The sequence below is a fragment of the Salvelinus fontinalis genome, chromosome 31 (assembly GCF_029448725.1).
Source record: "Salvelinus fontinalis isolate EN_2023a chromosome 31, ASM2944872v1, whole genome shotgun sequence".
Lineage (NCBI taxonomy): Eukaryota > Metazoa > Chordata > Actinopteri > Salmoniformes > Salmonidae > Salvelinus > Salvelinus fontinalis.
The window spans coordinates 24659759-24684167 of NC_074695.1; the positions used below are offsets into that span (position 1 = coordinate 24659759).

General features: G+C 41.6%; 2 protein-coding genes across 2 annotated transcripts; one reads left to right on the plus strand and one right to left on the minus strand.

Annotated features, from left to right (window-relative positions):
• Positions 1–7: 7 nt before the first annotated feature.
• Positions 8–6330, plus strand: LOC129829931 (coenzyme Q-binding protein COQ10 homolog A, mitochondrial-like). Its single transcript, XM_055891959.1, has 5 exons — positions 8–746; positions 1400–1552; positions 1756–1948; positions 2210–2311; positions 2532–6330. The coding sequence occupies exons 1-5, from the start codon at positions 616–618 to the stop codon at positions 2697–2699; spliced, it is 747 nt and encodes a 248-aa protein (XP_055747934.1). The 5' UTR covers positions 8–615; the 3' UTR covers positions 2700–6330.
• A 1229-nt stretch (positions 6331–7559) lies between these two features.
• On the minus strand, positions 7560–23012 carry LOC129829929 (citrate synthase, mitochondrial-like). Its single transcript, XM_055891951.1, has 11 exons — positions 22708–23012; positions 18584–18631; positions 18140–18247; positions 16776–16841; positions 14918–15049; positions 13191–13379; positions 12237–12439; positions 11635–11764; positions 11352–11453; positions 10966–11175; positions 7560–10674 (listed from the first exon to the last, which is right to left on the minus strand). The coding sequence occupies exons 1-11, from the start codon at positions 22762–22764 to the stop codon at positions 10501–10503; spliced, it is 1419 nt and encodes a 472-aa protein (XP_055747926.1). The 5' UTR covers positions 22765–23012; the 3' UTR covers positions 7560–10500.
• Positions 23013–24409: the final 1397 nt, after the last annotated feature.

A 24409-nucleotide genomic window follows, 5' to 3' on the forward strand; every position in this document is an offset into this window, starting at 1 on the left:
CGTTTTGCCCTCCCAGACAATGTGAAAGCCTCGCAATGTTTGAGGGGAATTACAATTATATACTAAATGCATTTCAAAATAATCTCACCTTTTTAAAATGGTACTCGTTTATTATATAAGAAATCATTGCGTACTCCCAGTAATGATATTTGGGAGCAAGGCGGCTGGGATTGTAATACCTCCGACACAGTTGGTGGCAGCAATGCACTGATAGGACAGTTGCTCTGTTTTAGAACAGTGTGTCCCTGGCCATGAGCCTGACCGATACCGGTGTTTACTTTACTAAACAGATACGGTCGAGATAAAGAGTTGTCGCCGTATGGGGAAAAACGTGAACGCGCATTTTATGCACCTTCAGCGTCCCAGGACATCGAGCTTGGAATAAATAAACGACTTATATAAACGCGGCCTTTTTGGTTGCGTCTACTTGGATAAGTGAACTGAAGCTTATCTACACGGTGTCTGACGTTGATGGATGCGGTGAAATAGGACTGGGAAAGGCTTCAAATAGCCAATCCGAAGTTGGCTAAAGTCAGTGTTTAACAGAAACCTACAGATCCGGTTTCCGTGAACCGTTATTCTACTTGAGGCTCTGATAAATTAACCCAAAATACAATGGCAGCAACTGCCCGGCGAATGCCGATGGGTGTGCGGACATTCAGTGAGTTTTTGGAGATTGCTGTAGGCTCTGCGCGCTCACCATGCCACACCGCGGGGTCAAGAGAACATATGAGACAGACTATCAGGTGAGATTAATAAATTGATAACTTCATGTGACACAATTAACCAATCAGTACTTTGCATGCGCATTGTGCATATCTTTGAATCTCCTTTGGTGCAGGTTTTTGTTCCACATCTGGTTCAAATAGGTCCACACTGAAGAACCTTCTGTTTTTTCAGAGAATATAAACAATTAGTAACTGTTGTGTTCTTCCTATTAATCATCAAATTTGCATTAAGGCTTAAAAAGTTCCCTTTTCAATCCTATCAATGTCACCGTTGTTGTATATGCATATTGTGGCTTTCTTCATATTGGTTTCACTTTGTCAGTAGTGCTCTCTGTAGTTTTGTCTGACTGTAATTAAACTTTTTATGACTGTCACACAGTTATTTGTAGTGAGCACATTTAGACCCCAATAGCAAAACATGCCAGCTCTGCAAGCCACCTGACTGAGTGGGTCGCATTACATATAGTTCCATTCATGTGTTTACTCAGATTATAGTAGCTTGTCCTAGACATTGAAGGTTAGGACACTACTGGCAACCTTTTCCCCCTGCTGGCAATATATTATTTCTACCCTGACTCTAAAGGCAGGAAGCCCATCTGGAAAAGTATGTTTGTTAGAGATGTTACTCTCCAGTATTTTTAACATGATCCTTTCTCTCCCTTCCCCATCAGACACTTGTCATCATGTGGTATTGTAATGACTAGGACTCCCAGAGTGCTTAGCCACCAGCAGAATTGGGACACAATGACATCAGTTCCCCACAGCAGAACCTTCATGGGGTTCACAAATAAGAGAAAGGAGTACTCCGAGCGGAGGATACTGGGGTAAGATACTACCATACATGAAATAGAATACGGTATATTGTAGGACTTGCTATTTCTGTATGTAGTTACAAGCATGAACGAGAGCTTGAATGCATAGATAGATTTCATATTAAAGGAAAAAATAGGGCTTAGCCTATTTGAAACACGAAGTGGAAGGGATGTAATGTTGTTGTTTTCAAACTCCTTTTGCTATGCTGCTTCAGGTACTCTATGCTGGAGATGTATGATGTGGTAGCCAACGTGGATGACTACAAACTCTTTGTCCCCTGGTGTAAGAAGTCCCAGACCATCATGAAGAGGGCAGGCCACTCCAAAGCTCAGCTAGAGGTGGGATTCCCACCCATCGTAGAGCGATACACATCCATGATCAGCGTCGTGCGACCACACATGGTCAAAGTAAGTCTCTCCTGTTTAATTAGGGTTTAAAAATTCCAGTAACTTACAGATTTCCTGCTTATTCCCTTCTGATTTCAGGAGTCTTCCAACCAGGAATTCTGGAAAACCTGGGATTCTTGAGAAAGTTACCAGATTTTTGCAATCCCATTTAGTCCCACTTAATTGAGGATCCATGAATTATGATGAGATATGTGATGAACATTGTTGGTTTGGTGATAGATTACTCTAAGTAAACCTTTCTTATTGGATTACATTTTTTAGGCGGTATGCACAGATGGAACACTTTTTAACCACCTGGAGACGATATGGCGCTTCAGTCCTGGAATCCCTGGTTATCCCCGCACCTGCACTGTGGACGTTTCGGTGAATATGACAGCCCCAGCTTGCAGCCCTTTTATTTCTCATGCTGCCAACCTCTCAGTTTCTTCTAATCTTGCTCTCTATTTGTGCGTAGACCTTGTGCCTGTGAATAGTCTGACTAAGTTATATCCTTTAACAGCGCTTATCCTTTGCTTATCCTCTTTCTCTTTTGTATGTCTTCTCTGACTGACATTCTGCCCTCTCCTTCCTTCCTGACACACAGATCTCGTTTGAGTTCCGCTCCTTGCTCCACTCCCAGTTAGCAACTGTGTTTTTTGACGAGGTGGTAAAGAAAAATGTGTCTGCCTTCGAGCGCCGGGCCGGCACGCTCTACGGCCCACAGACTCGCGTCCCACGGGAGTTAATGTTCCATGAGGTACACCAAACGTGAGGTCCATCTGCCATTGTGTGCCCTTGTCCCAAACCAGCCTGCACCTTCACCCTGGCTATCACCTAGCTGGACCTGCATGACACTACACCACCCAGCCTCCACCAATCACCTCCATTGCCACCCAGGTGCCATTAGCCTGGTACCAGAACTGTTTGTGCTGTCTTGCCAACTCCTATGGTCACACTGGCGTGAGAGACAGCACTTCTGAGATCTTGGACCATCTGGGACCGGGCTAAGATGCCACTTAGTGCATCCTCACATCATAGAGTAATGACGAGGCAATCAGTGTGGGTATCAGCCTGGCTAAACACCCTTCACAACTACAACTAGTTGAAAGTCCCATATCTTAGCCTGGATCATGTCTTGTAAAAATCTGCCGTCTACCTCCTCACAAGGGTTACTCTTCAGCGCAGGCCCCTTGTTGTATTGGTGCTTGTGCACAATTTAAATAGAAGAATCCTTCTTCCAAATATAGTTGTAAAACAAAAAAGCCACTACACATATTGGAATAGATTTAATATATTGCTGTGTAATCGTGAGTGAACAGGACACAATATTGAGTCAACCAATGACATGGACCATTTTGAGTCTGTCATGTCTGTCTGTTGATGCATCAGATTGTTGAGGAATGGATGCAGGTGCACTCCACTTACCTGCCACATTAAAGTCGTCCATTCATGTCAAATTAATTTATCTTAGAAATATATTTTAAATGTACAGTATTGCTTATACCAAGAAGTGCTTCTTTTAAAATGTATTTGTTTTGAAGTTATTGATTATAAATATACACTGAGTATACAAAACATTAACAACACCTACTCTTTCCATGAGAAAGACTGACCAGGTGAATCCAGGTGAAAACTATGATCCCTTATTGATGGAACCTGTTAAATTCACTTCAATCAGTGTAGATAAAGGGGAGGAGACAGGTTAAAGAAGGATTTTTATGCCTTGAGACAATTGGAACATGGATTGTGTATGTGTGTCATTCAGAGGGTGAATGGGCAAGACAAAAAAGTGAAGTGCCTTTGAACGGGGTATGGTAGTAGGTACACCAGTTGGTGTCAAGAACTGCAACACTGCTGGGTTTTTCACACTCAAGTTTCCCGTGTGTATCAGGAATGATCCACCACCCCAAGGACATCCAGCCAACTTGACACAACTTTTGACATCTTGTGGAGTCCATGCCCTGACATATTGAGGCTGTTCTGAGGGGGGGGGGGGGTGCAACTCAATATTAGGAAGGTGTTCCTAATATTTTATATACTTGTGTGTGTGTGTGTGTACAGTCGTGGCCAAAAGTTAAGAATGACACATATTAATTTTCAAAGTCTGCTGCCTCAGTTTGTATGATGGCAATTTGCATATACTCCAGAATGTTATGAAGAGTGATCAGATGAATTGCAAATGAACTGAAACCCCCAATAAACATTTCCTCTGCATTTCAGCCCTACCACAAAAGGACCAGCTGACATCATGTCAGTGATTCTCTCGTTAACACAGGTGTGAGTGTTGACGAGGACAAGGCTGGAGATCACTCTGTCATGCTGATTGAGTTCGAATAACAGACTGGAAGCTTCAAAAGGAGGGTAGTGCTTGGAATCATTGTTCTTCCTCTGTCAACCATGGTTAACCTGCAAGGAAACACGTGCCGTCATCATTGCTTTGCAAAAAAAGGGCTTCACAGGCAAGGATATTGCTGCCAGTAAGATTGCACCCTAATCAACCATTTATCAGATCATCAAGAACTTCAAGGAGAGCGGTTCAATTGTTGTGAAGAAGGCTTCAGGGCACACAAGAAAGTCCAGCAAGCGCCATGACCGTCTCCTATAGTTGATTCAGCTGCGGGATCGTGGCACCACCAGTAGAGCTTGCTCAGGAACGGCAGCAGGCAGGTGTGAGTGCATCTGCACGCACAGTGGGGCGAAGACTTTTGGAGGATGGCCTGGTGTCAAGAAGGGCAGCAAAGAAGCCACTTCTCTACAGGGAAAACATCAGGGACAGACTGATATTCTGCAAAAGGTACAGGGATTGGACTGCTGAGGACTGGATTAAAGTCATTTCCGCTGATGAATCCCCTTTCCGATTGTTTGGGGCATCCGGGAAAAAAGCAAGGCCGGAGAAAGCAAGTTGAGCGCTACCATCAGTCCTGTGTCATGTCAACAGTAAAGCATCCTGAGACCATTCATGTGTGGGGTTGCTTCTCAGCCAAGGGAGTGGGCTCACTCACAATTTTGCCTAAGAACACAGCCATGAATAAAGAATGGTACCAACACATCCTCTGAGAGCAACTTCTCCCAACCATCCAGGAACAGTTTGGTGATGAACAATGCCTTTTCCAGCATGATGGAGCACCTTGCCATAAGGCAAAAGTGATTACTAAGTGGCTCAGGGAACAAAACATCGATATTTTGGGTCCATGGCCAGGAAACTCCCCAGACCTTAATCCTATTGACAACTTGTGGTCAATCCTCAAGAGGCGGGTGGACAAACAGAAACCCACAAATTCTGACAAACTCCCAGCATTGATTGTGCAAGAATGGCCTGCCATCAGTCAGGATGTGGCCCAGAAGTTAATTCACAGCATGCCAGGGCAGATTGCAGAGGTCTTGAAAAAGAAGGGTCAACACTGCAAATATTGACTCTTTGCATCAACTTCATGTAATTATCAATAAAAGCCTTTGACACTTATGAAATGCTTGTAAGTATAATTCAGTATTCCATAGTAACATCTGACAAATATCTAAAGACACTGAAGCAGCAAACTTTGTGGAAATTAATATTTGTGTCATTCTCAACTTTTGGCCACGACTGTATGTGGTCACATAGAAATGTCCTTGCTTTTAAAAGAAAAGCTTTCCTTCCCTTTTGTGTGTGTGCAGAGAGAATGTTGTTCAAGTGCTTTATTTTTCTTGGAGGAAAGGTTTTTAAATGTAGTCTGCGCCTTTGTCTGTTAAATGTTGTGCTTGTATGTAAATATGGAGAAAAGGAGCTTTGTCGATATGCTGTGAAAATTCTATAAAGTGTGTCAAGATGGCTGTGTGTGTCAAGACAGGCTGCCTAGCGCGTTCATATATTAAACAAGACAAAGTTATTTTATTGCAGTATTTATGCATGAAAGATATGGCTACTTGTGTAGGATGTTTTCTTTTGAATTGTATTTCTGTTGGGATTGCCTACGTTTTAATGGGAAGACATGCACATATTTTAGTTATGTGTAATAAAGGACTCAGCAATGTCAAATGTGTAATATACTGGTATGTATTTGCCATTTTGCTATGATGGTGGAATTTACTCTAGGAGGTCATGAAAGGTTAACATAGGAAGCTATTGTAAGTGTGTCTTTTAGATTCAAGACTATTCATTTGTTCTTAAGCAAGACTTCCAAGACTCATAACCACTGTCTCAATACTTCAAAGCAACTTCCTTTTTGTATTTTTTTAATGTTCAAAAGCAACCAATAAGTTGCTTGTGGTCATCCAGTTTGATGTAACAGTATTGCACCTCTAGCTTACCTAAGAACCGCTGTATTCATTGCTTTTCATTTTCCCTGTCGGGTGTTGATATAGGGCAATTGTATTTGTGTGCATGATGTGTGTATTGTAAATAAAGATTGAGGTGGAATTGTGAATCATGTTACTGTATTCCTAATTAGGCCTACCTTTTACTTATTCTGCCAATTAGTTCTAAGTGAGCAATAATGCACAGACGGGTGTTGAGACCCAGTGTATGAGCATATGTTTGAGTTTGGCGTGCTGATCAAATTGGTTTTACCTAAGTTAAGTTGTTTTTAGTGTGTTCATTTACACTTCTGTAACCATGGTATCAGTTGGAGAACAAACACTATATTTGTGCTCTACTTTTTTTTTCAATTAGAATTTCAGCAAAATGTCACATTCTGGTTTAGACCATGAGCAGCTGGTCACTGCTCACTACAAAATCACACTTATCAATGCAATGGAATATTGGGAATGTGCATCCATACAATGTAGTCTAAATACATATTGCCATAACTCCTTATCGAGTTGTTTCCTTCGCAGTGTCAAGCACAGAAGCTGAAGAGGAAAAAAATCGAATCACATTTTGTCACATGCGCCGAATGCAACAGGTGAAGAAGTGTGAATCAGTGTGTGAGTGGTGGTGGGGTTCCGCTATGTGTGGATGGGATGCTGCCTTTTCAAAGGGAAACCAGAGCAGGGTGGTGGTATCTGGGCCAGTTATTAATAACAGCACAGAGAGATGGTTCCTTTAACCATCTGCCAATTATTATTACACATATCTTCCATACACCACCATACCTATACAAATTAAATCACAACGGAAGAAAGACTACCATGTTGGGTAATACCGTACTTAAACAGAACATAAATTGTAGGACATTAACTAAAGTTCACTAAACAAAACCCCACTTCCTTGTGATTCAGCTGTCTAGCCCTGTATACAGAAACAGACATGGCCTGGTACATAGACTTATGAATGCAGTGGGGGCTCATGCAACAGCGGCTGAGTGGTTGTTTCAGTGTGTAACATTATCCTCGGACTGGTCTTATGACTGCAGTTCTCCAGAGCCAGAAAAAAAAGAGAGCCAGAGGTGAGACATGGACTGCTGGGCATATTTGACATAAGGTAAGCTGGCTGGTTGTGTATTATTATTTATTTTTTTACATGCACAAGGGTATTCTCATTCCTTAATGCCAGTCCAAATCTGATTATGTACAGTTCATCCAGGACATTGAGACAGGAGGACAATCTGCCAGGACTAGATTACCAGCGACTTTGCAATTATCCATTTGTTATTGAAATAACCTTGTCAGTTTTCAACCTCTTCACACCATGAGTAAATATGAACATGACACCAAGTGTTAATAAAAACATTTATTGGTTTTCCATTTGTTCTAAGCGCCTTTCACCTATTTGACCCATCCCGTTATAGCTTTCTCCAACTGAATCCCACCTAAATAGATCTTCCCCTGGTTCCACACGGTCTTTAGACCTTATGATCAGAAATAACCACACTCCACAAGACAAACCAAGAAGAATGAACACAGAAAAACATGAAGCCAAGCGAGAATAGCAAGGCATAGAAATCTGAGGGGGCTGACGTCAGTGAAGTCTGACAGACATTGAATGAGTTGTTCCAGAAAGCAGTGTGAGAAGTGCTACAGCTGCTATATAGTATGTTGTGTTGATAAACATAAGCACAGGTAAAGCTGCTATGTGCCTGCAACTAATATCTGCTGCCTGAGAGCAAGCTTGAACACAGTCAAAGCAAACACCCCCTAAACAGCAGAAAAAGCCCATATGAAACGGGCAATAGATTTATTTACAAGAGTAACTTTCATAACGACACGTAAAACAGAAAGACGTAATGAGCGAGGTTGGAATCACACAGCTGTATGACTGAGCAATACTTTTTGAAAATAGCTCATTCATTCAAGCTATACATAACTATATACAAAGTATAAATAAAACCACAAATTATTATCTTTATACATTAGCGGTTTATCATTCAACACCCAAAAAAGGACAAATCTAACAGGGGTTTTAATATTGCTAAGAATTAAGGATTCTAAACCAACAAGTGCTCATTTTGAAGTAGCAGCTCGATCACGGAAGCGCTTTTCTGGGGCATTAGTAACATACCCTCTCAGGCCTTATTGCTTAAGTATAGTGTATGCTATATGACCACTATACTACAGCTAAGGGCTGTTCTTAGGCGCAACACAATGCCTATACAACAAACCCCCAAGGTGCCTTATTACTATTAAAACTGGATACCAACGTAATAATAGCAGTAAAAACAAATGTTTTGTCATACGCGTGATATACCACGGCTGTCAGCCGATCAGCATTCAGAGCTCGAACCACCCAGTTTATAAACAAAATTAAGACAGGACCTCAGACAAATAGCCCCCGACTGCACACTTATGTCCAAGCTTGCATTCATGTACATACTAAAATCAGAAGACCTTGTCCTCCCAATCCTTCAAAGATGACAAGTCTATGCTATTATTAAATCAGGCCTTTGGGTACTCCAGGCTTCAATTCAGAGCTCTATCATATACATCCTACCCACACAAATCCCACATTACAAAAGATGCCCAGACAGAAATTGAAAGGAAAGAATGTAAGACACGATTGAATGACAAAAAACAAAAGGTTATTTTGATCATTGAGGTGTGGTCAAGGTTAAATCCATTGAAGTCAGGGAATCAAGCCAGACGAGAATATATATATATATAATTTTTTTTAAAGGGGGCAGTACCCTTTTTTTCCTGATTTGCATCCTTCTTCGGCGAAATTGAACATCTTCCGTGGAAGTTAGATAATTTTACAGAGAAGGACCTTTTTCTTTACAGGAGTGTTCTTGGGAGTGAAATCAGAATGGTTAGAGTGACATTGGGGGAAATCTATAGATAAATGCGGTGAGGGTTTCCGGCAAAAAAAAATGCTATGTTTCCCTGTTTAAGATTAGGCCAGGCTTTCCAGACAATCAAAGCTTCAGCAACTAATACCAGCAGAATGTGACCGAAATTAAAAGTAACTTGCTTCCTTATTAATTTTGCTTGCTTTTTAAAGGGGTTAATCTTGATGTCAAACTACCACAATTTAAATCTCAATTGATGACCATTTGGCATTCGTCTGTAACTCCCCACATAATTCTATGTTTATGTAGCCTGGAAACCAAACGGATATGCTCCAATTGAAACAATAGTAAAACAGAGTATACGAGTTTGGATTTTATGCTACTTTTTATGCCCCTTCACATCTTCAATCTGTTGGTGGCCCAGTCCTCCCAGGCACATGGGGAAAGCTGATAAGATGTTACAAGACCACATTAGCCTACTGTGCTGTAATTGTCTTGAGTCAGGAACAGAGGTAGGTGGGAGCTCTGTAGTAATGAGGTGGAGTGACAGACTGGGCAACCCAGGCCTGGCCACCATACGAGAGGCATGGGGTTAGCAAACACTGAACATAAATTAAACTAGCTGTAATCTCTAGGCAGGTGAATTGTATATACACTGAGTGTACAAAACATTAAGGACACATGCTCTTTCCATGACAGACTGACCAGGTGAAAGCTATTATCCCTTATTGATGTCACTTGTTGAATTCGCTTCAATCAAATCAATGTAGATGAAGGAGATGAGACAAGTTAAAGGATTTTTAAGCCTTGAGACAATTGATACATGGATTGTGAATGCGTGCCAATCATAGGGTGCATGGCCAAGACAAAAGATTTAAGTGCCTTTGAATGGGGTATGGTTGTAGGTACCGCGTGCACTGGTTTGAGTGTGTCAAGAACTGCAACACTGCCGGATTTTTCTCACTCAACAGTTTCCTGTGTGTATCAAGAATGGTCCACAACCCAAAGGACATCTAGCCAACTTAACACAACAGTGGGAAGCATTGGAGTCAACATGGGCCAGCATCCCTGTGGCACGCTTTCGACACCTTGTAGAGTCCATGCCCTGACAAATTGAGGCTGTTCTGAGGGCAACTTAATATTAGGAAGGAGTTCATGTTTTTTTACACTCAGTGTATGAGTACGTGTTTTGCATCTTCTCTCTTTATCTTCCAAATGTGGAGGCATAGCGGGGATATATAATATAGGATATCTATGAATACCTAACACAGTCTCACACCAAACAATGTAAATATCAAACGCCCTTTTTGGGGATTTTTGATTAATAATAATAATAATAATAAATTAAAAAAGTGTACTGTCTCTTTGAATCTCTTTCATGGGGATGGGGGCGAGGTCAGCTTTTATTTGTTATTTCCTCCCTTCTCTCCCTCTTCAGCCTGACTTGTTGGCCCCCACCAGGGTCATGAGTCCGTCCGTGCTCATGGACTTAGGGCGTTCCAGGGGGAAGCCCAGGGCTCGGCTCCAGATCAGCTGGGCCAGCACTCCCAGGGCTCGGGATACGCCGAACAACACAGTGTAGTAGTTCATCTCTGTCATCCCATAATACTGTAGTGGAGAGAGGTCAGGGGGAAGGCCAGGGATGTCAAATATGTTTTGTTACAGAGGGTCAACAAAAATGGAATGATTAAAAGACTAAACTAAAACCCACAGGTGCTGTGTTTTGTGATGCTTATAATTGAAGTACATCTGGATTGTAATTCTGACTGGTCAAAATACATTTAGAAATCCCTTTCACATTCCATCGAAGTTTCAGAATGGATCTGCATTACATTGCAATACGTAACATTACAATAGGACATTGTTGAGCAGAATGCCCAAATAAAGAATATTGCTTACCTGCAGCAGCACTCCACTGTGGGCATCTACGTTGGGCCAGGGGTTCTTGGCCTTACCCTGCTCTAGCAGCACTGGGGGCACGATCTTGTAGAGCTGGTGCACCAGCTTGAACATGGGGTCATTGGGCAGGTGCTTAAAGGCAAACTCCTGCTGGCATTGGTACCTGGGATCAGTCTTCCTCAGGACAGCATGCCCGTAGCCTGGCACCACCTACGGCAGAGAGAGAGGGTGTGAGGATTAGGGTTGCAAACTTCCCCCCAAATGTCCTGTGTTCTTCAGAATCCCGTTGGAGGATTCACTCCTTCCTTCCTGATTCCCAGAATCCTGGAGAACTAGGACATTTTTGGTAAGATGCGTCGTAATAGTGAAGCCAGATGCGCTCTTACCCTGCCAGACTTGAGTGTGTTCCAGATGTAATCCCTCATCTTCTCATCAGACACCTCCCCTCCCATCTCCTTCTGCAGGGCCGTCAGCCACACCAGTACCTCCTGCAGGGCACACAGAAACACACTGTTATAACCTCAGCAAGTCTAAAACAGAAACACTCTATAAAAGCACTGTTGTGCTGATGTTAAGGAAAAGCCAGTTACGCCAACATGACTATCGTTCTGTCCATCCATCTATCCATCCATGTGACTGTGCAGAGCAAAGGACAGGATTGACACAGACCTGGTTGGCCAACCCATGCAGAGGTCCAGCCAGCCCGTTCAGAGCAGCACTGAAGGAGAGGTAAGGGTCCGACAGAGCACTGCCCACCAGGTGACTTGTGTGGGCGCTGACGTTGCCTCCCTCATGGTCACTGAAACCCCAAAGGGTCACATTCATTTTAATGTATAGTAATTCATTACAAAATTGTACTTCACATTATTGATTATTACTAACAAAAACATTTATACAGAACTATATTCAAATACAGACTTATCCCCCCCAAAACTGTAGAATAATTCTAATGCAACATATAAACACTAGGGGGCAGAGAATTTTTATATTTGAGGGTTTCACAATTCTATCATGCAATGCCAGAATTTTGTGGCAAAGGGGAAGGAGCTACAGCCAAAACATAGACAAAATGGCAACCCCCCCAAAAGTAAAATAAATCAATGACTTATAATGGTTAATAATATGAATACCTGGGTTTTATAGAGTGCTTTTCAATGACCCAAAGGCGCTTAAACTGTAATTATGCTTAAAATATACATCCTTCAGGGCTGGTTTCAATGGAGATTCTTCAGTGGAGATTCTTAACCTGAAACTGGCCTATAGTAAAATACCTGTGGATGGTGAGGTAGAGCCTCATAAGTTCAGTGAACTCAGCAGAGTTGCTGTAGCCCAGCATGTTGGCGAAGTTAGCGGACCAGTCCTGGTTGGAGTCAATAGCTCCAATGCTGCTGCCCTCACGGTAAAGGTTACGGTAGATCTTAGCAGCAACACATGGCAACTTGGCAATTAAGTCCATGGAGTCCTCATAGATGAACTGGAATAGAGTAGATTAACTGAATAGATGAACAGGAATAGAGTAGATTCACAGGAATAGAGTAGACGAACTGAATAGAGAAGGGTAGGTGGTTTAATCAACAGTCAGTAGACTGTCTCCCACAGGATCTCACTGAAAGACATGATAAATCCCACACACGATTACCTCGGTAGGTGATTTCCTGTTGGTGTTTTGGTCTGTGAGCTTTTTCAAGTCTGCCTATCGAACTCTGGGGCTGTAATTCCCTGCTCTACACAATAAACAGTGTGGTTGTGTTTCTATTTACCTAAATTTAGCCTAATCTTTAACCAGGAAGTCGAGGAAGAGATGAATATACTCTTGTTCAAGGGAGACCTGGTGTGCGTGTTAAAATTCACATTTAAAAGAACAGACACTTGAAAGGTACTTTAAAATCAATCAAGGTTTAGTGAAGACGACTCATTGATCTGGCATCACACACTGGTTTAATGCCTTTAGCCACACCTCTGCCTGTACTGCATTGTAGTGTAGTGTGAGGAATGCAGAACTGGGTTAAAATTATATTTAAAATCTTTCAAATACTTTGAGCGTTGGCTTTAGCCTGCCTGAAGCGCCAGATGTGCAAGGTTTACACCTTAATGGCTTTTCTGTTTGTTCCATTTCACCAGGCACGTTCAATCAAACACAGACAACGTATTTAAAAAATGTCAAATACCATTTGAACCCAGGTCTGTGAAGAATACATGCTGAGATCTGTCTGTGTGTGACTTACCTCCCAATACTTGGCCTTGTTGACGCCCTCGGAGTAGGCTCGGGCAAAGCTGCTCTCGCTGTTCAGAGCTGTGATTGCGGCGCTGAACTGGGACATTGGGTGAAGGTTGGTAGGGAAGTTATCTAGCATGGTGACGACGTGGGAGGGGAGTGCTGCCCGCTTAGCCCATTCTTTGGACAACCAGCTCACCTGGAGAGATGAGATGCAAACATGATCGGTGAGTACAAGTAGGGCCAATAAAAAAATTGAGACAGGAAATGTTATTCAATCCCAAACATTATAAATCCCCATCACTTTGCTATGGTTGTAGAACTTCAATGCCTTCCTCCTAAACCATAAAGTAACTTGCATCTAGTATGTAATATAGGAATTTCCTCCAGCTGAGCCATTTTAGGGTGGAATTAGACCTCATCTTGTGGTGGCTTCAAGAAAGAGCTGCAGCAAACACTAAATGCCAAGGATGTGTGTTGGAGTTGGGTTGTTGCTGGGTGCAGTAGTACCCACAATTTGTGGCCCAAAAACGAGAAGCTAGCTTTGTAGTGGAACCGGTTTGTCCAGTTGAAGCGAGCGGATTGGATGAAGGGAACCACGGGCACGTCTACTGTATGCAGTGCTCATTTAACCACGGAGGACGTTGATAGCTATAACCAGTGGAAGGCAGGATTCGGAATGAGTGACTGAAACCAGGTGCTGTGCCGAGCGTGAATGTTATGCCAGCAACCTCTGTTCCCTACCGACCTACCGGTACATCACGAGAGTCAGCAGTAATGAGATAAACCGGGTAAATTCAATGTGGATTTACCTCCCTATATCGCTATTGGATTAGCTGACTCCCTCAGGCTGGTGAAAAGGCCTCTTCCTCGGCTCTTCTTTGGTCGTTAACTCAGTTGTCAATCGGTAAGTCTCCACGCTCTCTACTTTATATCTGTTAGATTTATATATATTTTTCCTGCTTGTGCTAGAATAGTTGGTGTTGTTCTCTGGCTTACCACTTAGCTATGTCGACCGTGGTGGTTGGCCAACTAGGCTAGTTAGCTGGCTATGCTAGCAAGCAGGCTAAAATAAGTAACCTTAGCTGGCTGGCTAAGATAACTGCATATACGGCAACTTAATTTGATAATTGTTTAGATGGTGTTATGTATGTTCAAAACTTTGGTTTACTTTAAATGTTTCTGTAAGCTAGGTGTTGATCGCAACTGGCTGACTCACGCAGTGCTAACCTAACGTTAGCAGGCTAGTAGAGCTAACGTTAGCAGGCTAGTTGGCTTGCAACTTTGCAAGCTGATTTCTATCAATAAATTCATAAATTAATTTGGTTTTAAGTTAGCTGAACATTTTATTGAAACCAGTAGTTATGAAGGTGCAAACAATTTGGTTTAATTTGAAGTTATACATTAAGTTATTTCTGTTGGAGTTCACATTATAGGGAATAGGCTGACTGGCTGGGTTCTCCATATAAAACGCCACAACCCGCAAAAAATATTTTACGGCATGACTTCGGCATTCTGATCGGTTTTATGTAATAACTTGAAAAATAAAAGTGAGGTCTAACATTGCATTAGAACTTTTCGTGCGTATACTAATGCAAAACCATGTTACATGTGGTGCGTATACTAATGCAAATCCATGTTACATGTGGTTATGTTTATGCTACCGTTTAACCTCCTTTCCACTTGACCAGACTAAATCTCCACATTCAGTTTAAATTAGCCCTAGCCCCATCTCACCTGTTCCTCTGTTGGGACCTGTCCTGTGACCAGCAGCCAAAAGAGGCCCTCAGGCAGCGGCTCCTGACCTCCTGGAGCCTTGGGCAACAGCTGCTGACACTCTGGAATGCTGTAGCCACGGAAGCGGATGCCCTAAAGACAAATTTGACACAATTTAGATAGTACCTTCAGAAAGTACTTACACCCCTTGACTTTTTCCACATTTTGTTGTCTTACAGCCTGAATTTAAAATTGATTAAATGTAGTTGTTTTGTCACTGGCCTGCCTACACACACACACACACACAATACCCTAATATCAAAGTGGAAATATGTTTTTCGAAATTTACACAAAATAATTTAATAAAAGAAAAACCAAAATGTTATAAGTATTCAACCCGTTTGTTATGGCAAGCCTAAATAATTTATGGAGTAAAAAAAATGTGCTTAACAAGTCACATAATAAGTTGCATGGACTCACTGTGTGCAATAAGTGTTTAACATGATTTTTGAATGACTACCTCATCTCTGTACCCCACACGTACAATTATCTGTAAGGTCCCTCAGTCAAGCATTGAATTACAAGCACAGATTCAACCACAAAGACCAGGGAGGTTGTTCAATGCCTTGCAAAGAAAGGCACCTATTGGTAGATGGGTAAAAGAAAGACTAGAGTATGGTTAATTAATTAATTACACTTTGGATGGTAACTCAGTTGCCGGAGAGGATGGAAACTGCTCATGGATGTCACCCTGAGGCCAATGGCTGTGATAGGAGAAAACTGAGGATGGACCAACAAAATTGTAGTTACTTAACAATACTAACCTAATTGACAGGGTGAAAAGAAGGATGCTGTACAGAATAAAAAGATTCCAAAACATGCATCCTGTTTGCAACAAGGCATTAAAGTAATACTAGAAAAAAATCTGTCAAAGCAATTCACTTTTTGTCCCGAATACAAAGTTATGTTTGGGGCAAACCCATTACAACTAATTACTGAGTACCACTCTCTATATTTTAAAGCACAGTTGTGGCTGCATCATGTTATGGGTGTGCTTGTAATTGTTTATTTTTTATCCTGAAAAACTCCAGTCCTTAACGGAATGGAGCTAAGCACAGGCAAAATCCTAAAGGATCCCAGTGTCTGCTTTCCAACAGACACTGGGAGATTAATTCACCTTTCAGCAGGACAATGAACAGACAAGGCCAAATCTACACTGGAGTTGCTTACCAAGAAGACAGTGAATGTTCCTGAGTGGTCGAGTTACAGTTTTGACTTAAATATACATGAAAATCAATAGCAAGACCTGAAAGTGGTTGTCTAGCAATGATCAACAACCAATTTGACAGAGCTTGAAGAATTTTTTCAATAATAAAAATGGGCAAATAGTGTACAATCCAGGTGTGGAAAGCTCTTAGAGACTTAGCCAGAAAGACTGTAATCACTGCCAAAGGTGCTTCTACAAAGTATTGACTCGAGTGTGAATACTTATTTCTGTATTTCATTTTCAATAAAATGTGCAAAAATGTCTTAAAACATGTTTTCAGGGGTCATCAAAAAGAAAGGAGGACCAAGGCACTCTTCATATAATTAATTAAAATGCCTTTATTAGTATGGCAAGTTCAATAGAAACTTTCGGCTGCATGTTTTCAGGGGTATTGTGTGTAGATGGGTGAGAATAATTGTTTTCATCAATTTTGAATTCAGGCTATAACACAAAATGTGGAATAAGTCAAGGAGTCTGAATACTTTCTGAAGGCACTGTAAGTGCCAATATGGCTTATCTACAAGGGACAAGAGTGCTCAGCTTGACACATCAGTTATTCTGTGGGTGTTACTGTTTAGTGGATTATTTGTGTTGGGATGGCAGGAAACACACCTCATCAGGATCCAGCACTGAGGTCTCGTACACCAGACCCTTCATGCCCCTCATCCCACCATAGACCTGTGAAACAACAGAAATTACATTCTGTACAGAAAGCGCAATATAGGCTAGACTAATTCTATCTGATCAAAGTCCAGAAATAAGTGTCTCAAATCAAAATGTGTAAAGATGACCCTGAGCTTAATTCATCTACATTCTTCATAGTCATAAAAAAGGTGAAGATGTCATGTGAATGATAAACGTGTGGATGACGTTCACTGTAAGACCTGAGGTGTGTGTAACCCTGGATTGAGTCTGCTGTGATTTCTGGTGTGGGAGGCAAGAGCTGTAACTCAGCTTTATATTTTAGTTTTTTTCTTTGCATTAGTCCGCTGTTGGTACAGTCTCAATGTTTTGAATGTCAGCAATCAAGTTTTCAAGAAGCAAAGTGTCATCGGCCACATCATCATGAGGCTGTGCTCAGCTGGCAGGAAACAAGCTGAGTAGTGGTACATTACATGACCGCTAGTATGCTAAAAGGGGGATAGCTGAGGGGCAACATCAGACCCAATCACGTAGCAGCCGGTTTATAATACAGTAATATGAATCCATTTCTACATATTAATAAACTAAAGACCCTCACCACACATAATTTTGTTAATGGAATTTTGAAAATGATTTTACCATTGCTTTTCTGATCTTTGTGGTGTGGTGGTTAATTTCTTTACTATCAAATGAGGAGACAACCTTATCACACAAGTCAGAGTTATACTTAAACTAAATCTTTAAATCACTTAATAATGGAGCAGGTCAATACAACAAACATATAAAGTGAATTGATTGAGTCCTCTACGATAATGATGGCTGGTCGACTCGTTGAGAGCCCAGAGACAAAAGTACAAAGGTCTTTTATAGCCAAGATACACCCCTTTCAACCTACATGACGAACAGATGTATAGAATAGGTCACAAGGTTAAGATTTATATGAAAGATACTGTCTGCTGTGAATTATAAGTCTCTGCTGTATAAACAGTTTTCATTGTGTAGAGACCAGTGTCTGGCCCCCTAACTCCATACTGGAGCCATGTCTCACTGGTACCGTATAGAACAGAAACATTAACTCATGCTCTGGAAAATAAATCTCCTGTCAGTGTTATCTCCCAGAGGCCCATCCTCAGTAGAACACACACAGACAAGCATTCTAACAACCCCTTATTCTATTGCATAAAACAACCATTTGATGCAATAAAAGTATTATAACATAATACTTGCAATTTTCCTCTCAAAGTGGTTTATTTCTACATTAAAAGCCTTTTATTCTCTTGTATGGTTTTACCAACATTATGTTCTGAGATAATGAATACGGCTCAATTACTTACCATATCAACAGTGATCGATCCAATGTTGGTTTTGCCATACTGCTGTTTGAAGCTCTTGATCCTACTTTGTTCTTTTGGGATGAGGTCTGATAGAACATCCTTTAAATTCTGCAAAAACACAGACATGTCTCTGAAAGCTCAGGCAAAATAAAATTTGTTGAAAACCAGCCTATATAAAAAAAAATGTCAACTACAGAGAACCTAGTGAAAATTGTGATAACACTGCCAAGTCTGTGTTAGTTAAACAACCATTATACCCAAAACATAGGTTGAAAAACACAGGCTTATAAAGTTGTCAGCATGATCCAGAATGGCAAAGAGAACAAAGAAGGAAATCATCTCTTCTTGTCAATCCCTGTTAATATCATGCTTCACCAACAATGACGTTAATAATGGGCAAACTGTCAATGAGTGGCCTTGAAGAGGTGGTCTGAGAGTACTTACTGTTGATGAGCTGGCATGTCTGGATGCCACAATGACACATGAGGCATTCTGCAGAGAGGAAAATACAAGCATCAGAAAACATGAGCCTGAGGGAGGGTCTGTGGTTAAAACAAAGACTTGGTTAGCACTGAGTGTAAAGGAGGCATTAGAGAAGCTTCAAATTAGCTGCGTAGCACAACTACACTCTGATTTCCAATACCTGCAGCTAGACTACTAGAAGTAGGCCTAATTTAATCATTGAGCTGATAGTACCATGAAATCCTGATTTCTCGCCGCTTCTCAATTAGCCTAAATATCCAACCCCATAGACTCACAACATCCACGACAGAGTGGGAAGATTGGGTAATTGGTTCAGTATAGATAACTGATATCCGGTCGAGCAATCCGCAATGTCTGCCTTGACTGCAGATAATAGTGGAGACCATTATACTGTTGTCAGAGGTAAATGGGAGCAGCTGGTATAATGATGAATGAAAATGAACCTAGAGGGTTTATAGCAAAAAACTAGCAATATTTCTCAATTTCAATTAACCATAATGTATTTGTTACTCCAGCTATCCAGCTGCATTTGTCTAAGGCTACCAACCATCAATGGCAGATGACCCTAAGGACTCGGTCACTAGAACTAGGAGATTGAGTGGGATTAACAGGAATGTTCTTGAGTAAATAAATAAAAATACAAAATAAGCCCAGGCAGGATAAAAAAGTTCTTGACTGGCTGCCAGTAATCTTGTAGTTTAGCAGGTGATTACTACCAGTAGTCTGAAACCAGACCAGAGAGGAAGAGGCGAAGTGAGAGGTTTCACTCTTGCAAAAATATGTCCAAAATAAGGCCAATGCGTTTATATGTTTTTTAATTTTATTTAAGCTTGTCATCTGCCTTCCTGCCTTTGGGAGAAGGGCTCCCATTGTTAGGGCAAAGACATGAACATCTCGTCATTATATACAGATCTCTGACCAGACTCATCAGTCAGATTGTCAAAGTCAATGGAAGGGGGATGGAGCCAGGGGGTCAACGCAAGGGACATCTGGCTACAAGACTCCCCAAAAACACGCCACTTCGATACAGCCACAACCGGAAGTGACTTTTTCATAGTAGGTTAGGAGAATTAATGTGGCAGGTTAGGAAAATTAGGTTACGGTTAGCAAAAAGGGTTAGGAAAAAAGTGTTAGGTTTAGCAAAAACCTGGGACGAAAAGTCACTTCCGGACGTAGCTGTATGGAAGTGGCATGTTTTTAGGGAGTCCCATCTGGCTACTTTCCCAACGTCATCAATGCTTCAACTGAGAATCAAAGAGGGATTTGGTGAACGAGAGGTACATCTGTCTGAGGCTTGAAAGTGAACAGTCCTTTAAATAAGATGTCACAAGTTAACGTGATTTGTCAGCTATCTGGGCCATAGAAATAGAATGATCTGAGCAGGAGGGTAATTGGGTGAAGGCAGTGCTGTAGGTTACAATCTAGTTACAGCCGGTGTGCCAAGGACACTCAGACAGTCTTTAAGTCTTACTCCTGACCAGGGAGGTAGTTGCTTGGAAACCCAATGGGCAGAAATGAGCATTTGAATCAGGAAAGTTTCCTCTCACAACATCCACAAGCCAGAATGTCAAATAAAATTATATTTTAACGTACTTTACCAGTTGTCCTTGCAGTTGGTCCTTTTGGCGGTAGGAGACAATATATCCACAGGAAAGTATAATTACATCAATGAGCCTCATGTCTACTGCCAAGCTCCTGCACATGTTTACCGTACATGGTTCTGTGCATGCTTCAGGTGATAGAAATCTGAACACACTACCAGAGCTTTGAAAAGTTAATGTAATTAAACTTTCTTGTGGATATTGCTTCACATTCCTACCGCCAAAAGGACCAACTGCACAGACAACCGGTAAAGTATGTTAAAATATAATTGTATTCAACATTCTGACTTGTAGAGGTTGTGAAAGGAAACTTTCCTGATTCAAAACACTAATTTCTGCCCGACATTGAATTCTATGCAATTTAACGTTGGGTTTCCAGGCAAGAGGTAGTAGTGGCACGCAGGAATCAATACAGACCTCTGTGGAATGCATGAAATCAAGATAGACAAGACAGGATTTAAATCCATGTGTGTTATTGAAACTTCAGTGTTGCACATGCATAGACCTATTACATAATTGGATAGTTAACTGGCTAGGTATACTGAATAAAGATCAACACAATATGCAACAACTTCAAATATTTTACTGAGTTACAGTTCATAAGAAATCAGTCCAATAAAAATAAATTAGGCTCTGATCTATGGATTTCACATGACCGGGAATACAGATTTTGTTGGTCACAGATCCCTTTAAAAACTGAGGTAGGGGCGTGAATCAGAAAAACAGTCAGTATCTGGTGTGAACACCATTTGCCTCATGCAACACGACATCTCCTTCGCATAGAGTTGACCAGGCTGTTGATTATGGCCTGTGGAATGTTGTCCCACTCCTCTTCAATGGCTGTGCTAAGTTGCTGGATATTGGCGGGAACTGGAACACGCTGTCGTACACATCGATTAAGAGCATCCCAAACATGTTCAATGGGTGAGTATGCAGGCCATGGAAAAACTGGGACATTTTCAGCTTCCAGGAATTGTGTACAGATCCTTGCGACATGCATTATCATGCTGAAATAGGAGTTGATGGTGGCGGATGAATGGCATGGCAATAGGCCTCAGTATCTCGTCACAGCATCTGTGCTTTCAAATGGCCATAGATAAAAATGTAATTGTGTTCATTGGCAGTAGCTTATACCATAACCACACCGCCACCATGGGGCACTCTGTTCACAACGTTGACGTCAGCAAACTGCTTGCCCACATAACAACATACACATTGTCTGCGGTTGAGGCCAGTTGGACATATTGCCAAATACTTTAAAACAACATTGAGGCAGCTTATGGTAAAGAAATGAACATTAAATTAACCGGTAACAGCTCTGGTGGACATTCCTGCAGTCAGCATGCCAATTGAACACTCCCTCAAAACTTAGCATTGTGTTGTGTGACAAAAACACCTTTTAAAGTGGGCTTTTATTGCCCCCAACACAAGATGCACCTGTGTAATGATCCTGCTGTTTAATACATTTATTGATATGCCACACCTGTCAGGTGGATGGATTATCTTGGCAAAGGAGAAATGCTCACTAACAGGGATGTAAAAAAAAAAAAAAAGTGCCCACAAAATTTGAGAGAAAAGCTTTGTGCATATGGAACATTTCTGGGATCATTTATTTAAACTCATGAAACACAGGACCAACACTATACAAGTTGCGTTTATATATATTTTTCAGTGTAGATTGCGACATAAATGGAGTTGGCAACAATACAGCACCCGAAAATGAACAAACCTAGATAGTTGCTGTTGTATTGGCTAACGTTAATAGTTAGGACATTTACTTATGAATGAAAATGTTAGCACTGAAGGTCAAATGAGGGGAAGTGGAGGAGCAGGTTAGCTAGCCAGCCAATTAACTTGCCACTGCTGACAGTAGGTACCTAACATAAGACTATGCATTATTTTGGATTATCTAAATTCGTCCCCTCGCCCCGACCCGGGGACCCTCTGCACACATCAACAACAGTCACCCACGAAGTATCGTTACCCATCGCTCCACAAAAGCCGCGGCACTTGCAGAGCAAGGGAAACCACTACTTCAAGGTCTCAGAGCAAGTGATGTCACCGATTGAAAGGCTATTAGCCATTTCACATCGGTTACATAAACAAGCAGTTTAAATTACTTCCATGTGAGAGGAGGGATAGCTAACTAACTGTCAAACGTCAACCTCCTGCACAATCAATCTCCTGTTAGTTAACGTTATCCGTCACTGTCAACTGGCTAGCTCGCAGCTAACCTAAAAAAAACGACGAGAAACAGTAGTGCCAACACATTTAAAAGAAAGAAAACCATCTGTGGCAAGCTTCAAAACAGTCTGGTGATGTGTAGCCACTAGCATACATGAATGCGCTTGACAACAACCGACATTTATCCTGGAGAACGAGCAAGCCGGCTAACTAGTTGTTGAAGTTTACTTGTTAGTTTCTAGCAAATTAGCTGACACTGACGCCCACTCTACTTCGAAGAGGCTCCTTGCCTCGGCTTACCTTTGACTGAAGGAGTCTTGGCGCTAGCCTGCAGATACTGGTAGCCAGAAAGGACATGATGTCTGTGGGAAAATATATTTATTCTGAAAGACAGTGCTAGTTGAAGGTGCCCCTACAGAAAAATCACTACTGAAGGTTGAAGAGGGATTCGGGCCTGCAAGTAGGCGTATCGTTGATTGGATGGTGGTTGCAGCGAAATGTAACCTGATTGGCCAGTTGAGCCTCGTGTGTCTCTGTCAATCGAAACGATTGGCTAAGGCAAACGGAAGACTGGGATGGAACTCATTTCCGTTTCATTCTGTCACACAATGTAAATGAATTGAGTGAGAGAGTAAAACTATCATTGTTTCTGGACATGACCATATAAATTACAGGTGTACAGGTGAAATAATTTGATAAATATCAGCAATATTTTACTTTTGATACTTAGTATATTTTAGCGATTACATTTAGTTTTGATCCTTAACTATGTTTAAATCCCAAATAATTTTAGACTTTTACTCAAGTAGTATTTTACTGGCTGACTTGGTTGGCCCTGTCCGGGGGTATCGTTGGACGGGGCCACAGTGTCTCCCGACCCCTCCTGTCTCAGCCTCCAGTATTTATGCTGCAATAGTTCATGTGTCGGGGGGCTAGGGTCAGTCTGTTATATCTGGAGTATATCTCCTGTCTTATCCGGTGTCCTGTGTGAATTTAAGTATGCTCCCTCTAATTCTCTCTCCCTCTCGAAGGACCTGAGCCCTGGGACCATGCCTCAGGACAACCTGGCCTGATGATTCCTTGCTGTCCCCAGTCTACCTAGTTGTGCTGCTGCTCCAGTTTCAACTGTTATGCCCGCGGCGATGGAACCCTGACCTGTTCACCGGACGTGTTAATTGTCCCGGACATGCTGTTTTTCGACTCTCTACCGCACCTGCTGTCTCTAACTCTGAATTTAAATGTATTTTTATTTTATTTAACTAGGCAAGTCAGTTAAGAATAAATTCTTATTTTCAATGACGGCCTAGGAACAGTGGGTTAACTGCCTTGTTCAGGGGCAGAATTACATTTTTACCTTGAATGCTCGGCTATGAAAAGCCAACTGACATTTACTCCTGAGGTGCTGACCTGTTGCACCCTCTACAACCACTGTGATTTTTATTATTTGACCCTGCTGGTCATCTATGAACTTTTGAACATCTTGGCCATGTACTGTTATAATCTCTACCCGGCACAGCCAGAAGAGGACTGGCCACCCCTCAGAGCCTGGTTCCTCTCTAGGTTTCTTCCTAGGTTCTTGCCTTTCTAGAGAGTTTTTCCTAGCTACCGTGCTTATACATCTGCATTGTTTTCTGTTTTGGGTTTTAGGCCGGGTTTCTGTATAGTACTTTGTGACATCGGCTGATGTAAAAAGGACTTTATTTGATTGATCGATTGACTTTCACTTTAGTAAATGTCTATTAAGGTATCTATACTTTTACTCAAGTATGAGAATTGGGTACTTTTTCCCACCACTGGCCATATTGCACTTTTCCAATTCTTGCCAAATCTATTGGGTCTGACTGTTGGGGTCTAGGTTAAAAACACCTGGTACCAACGAGACTGGTTCAAGAAATTATACTTGACACAGACAATTATTCAGTCACTATTTCAATGCTGATACTTTGGCCGAGGCTCCACTTGTCCTCTCCAAAGCAGCCAGTGATGGAACACACACAACAAT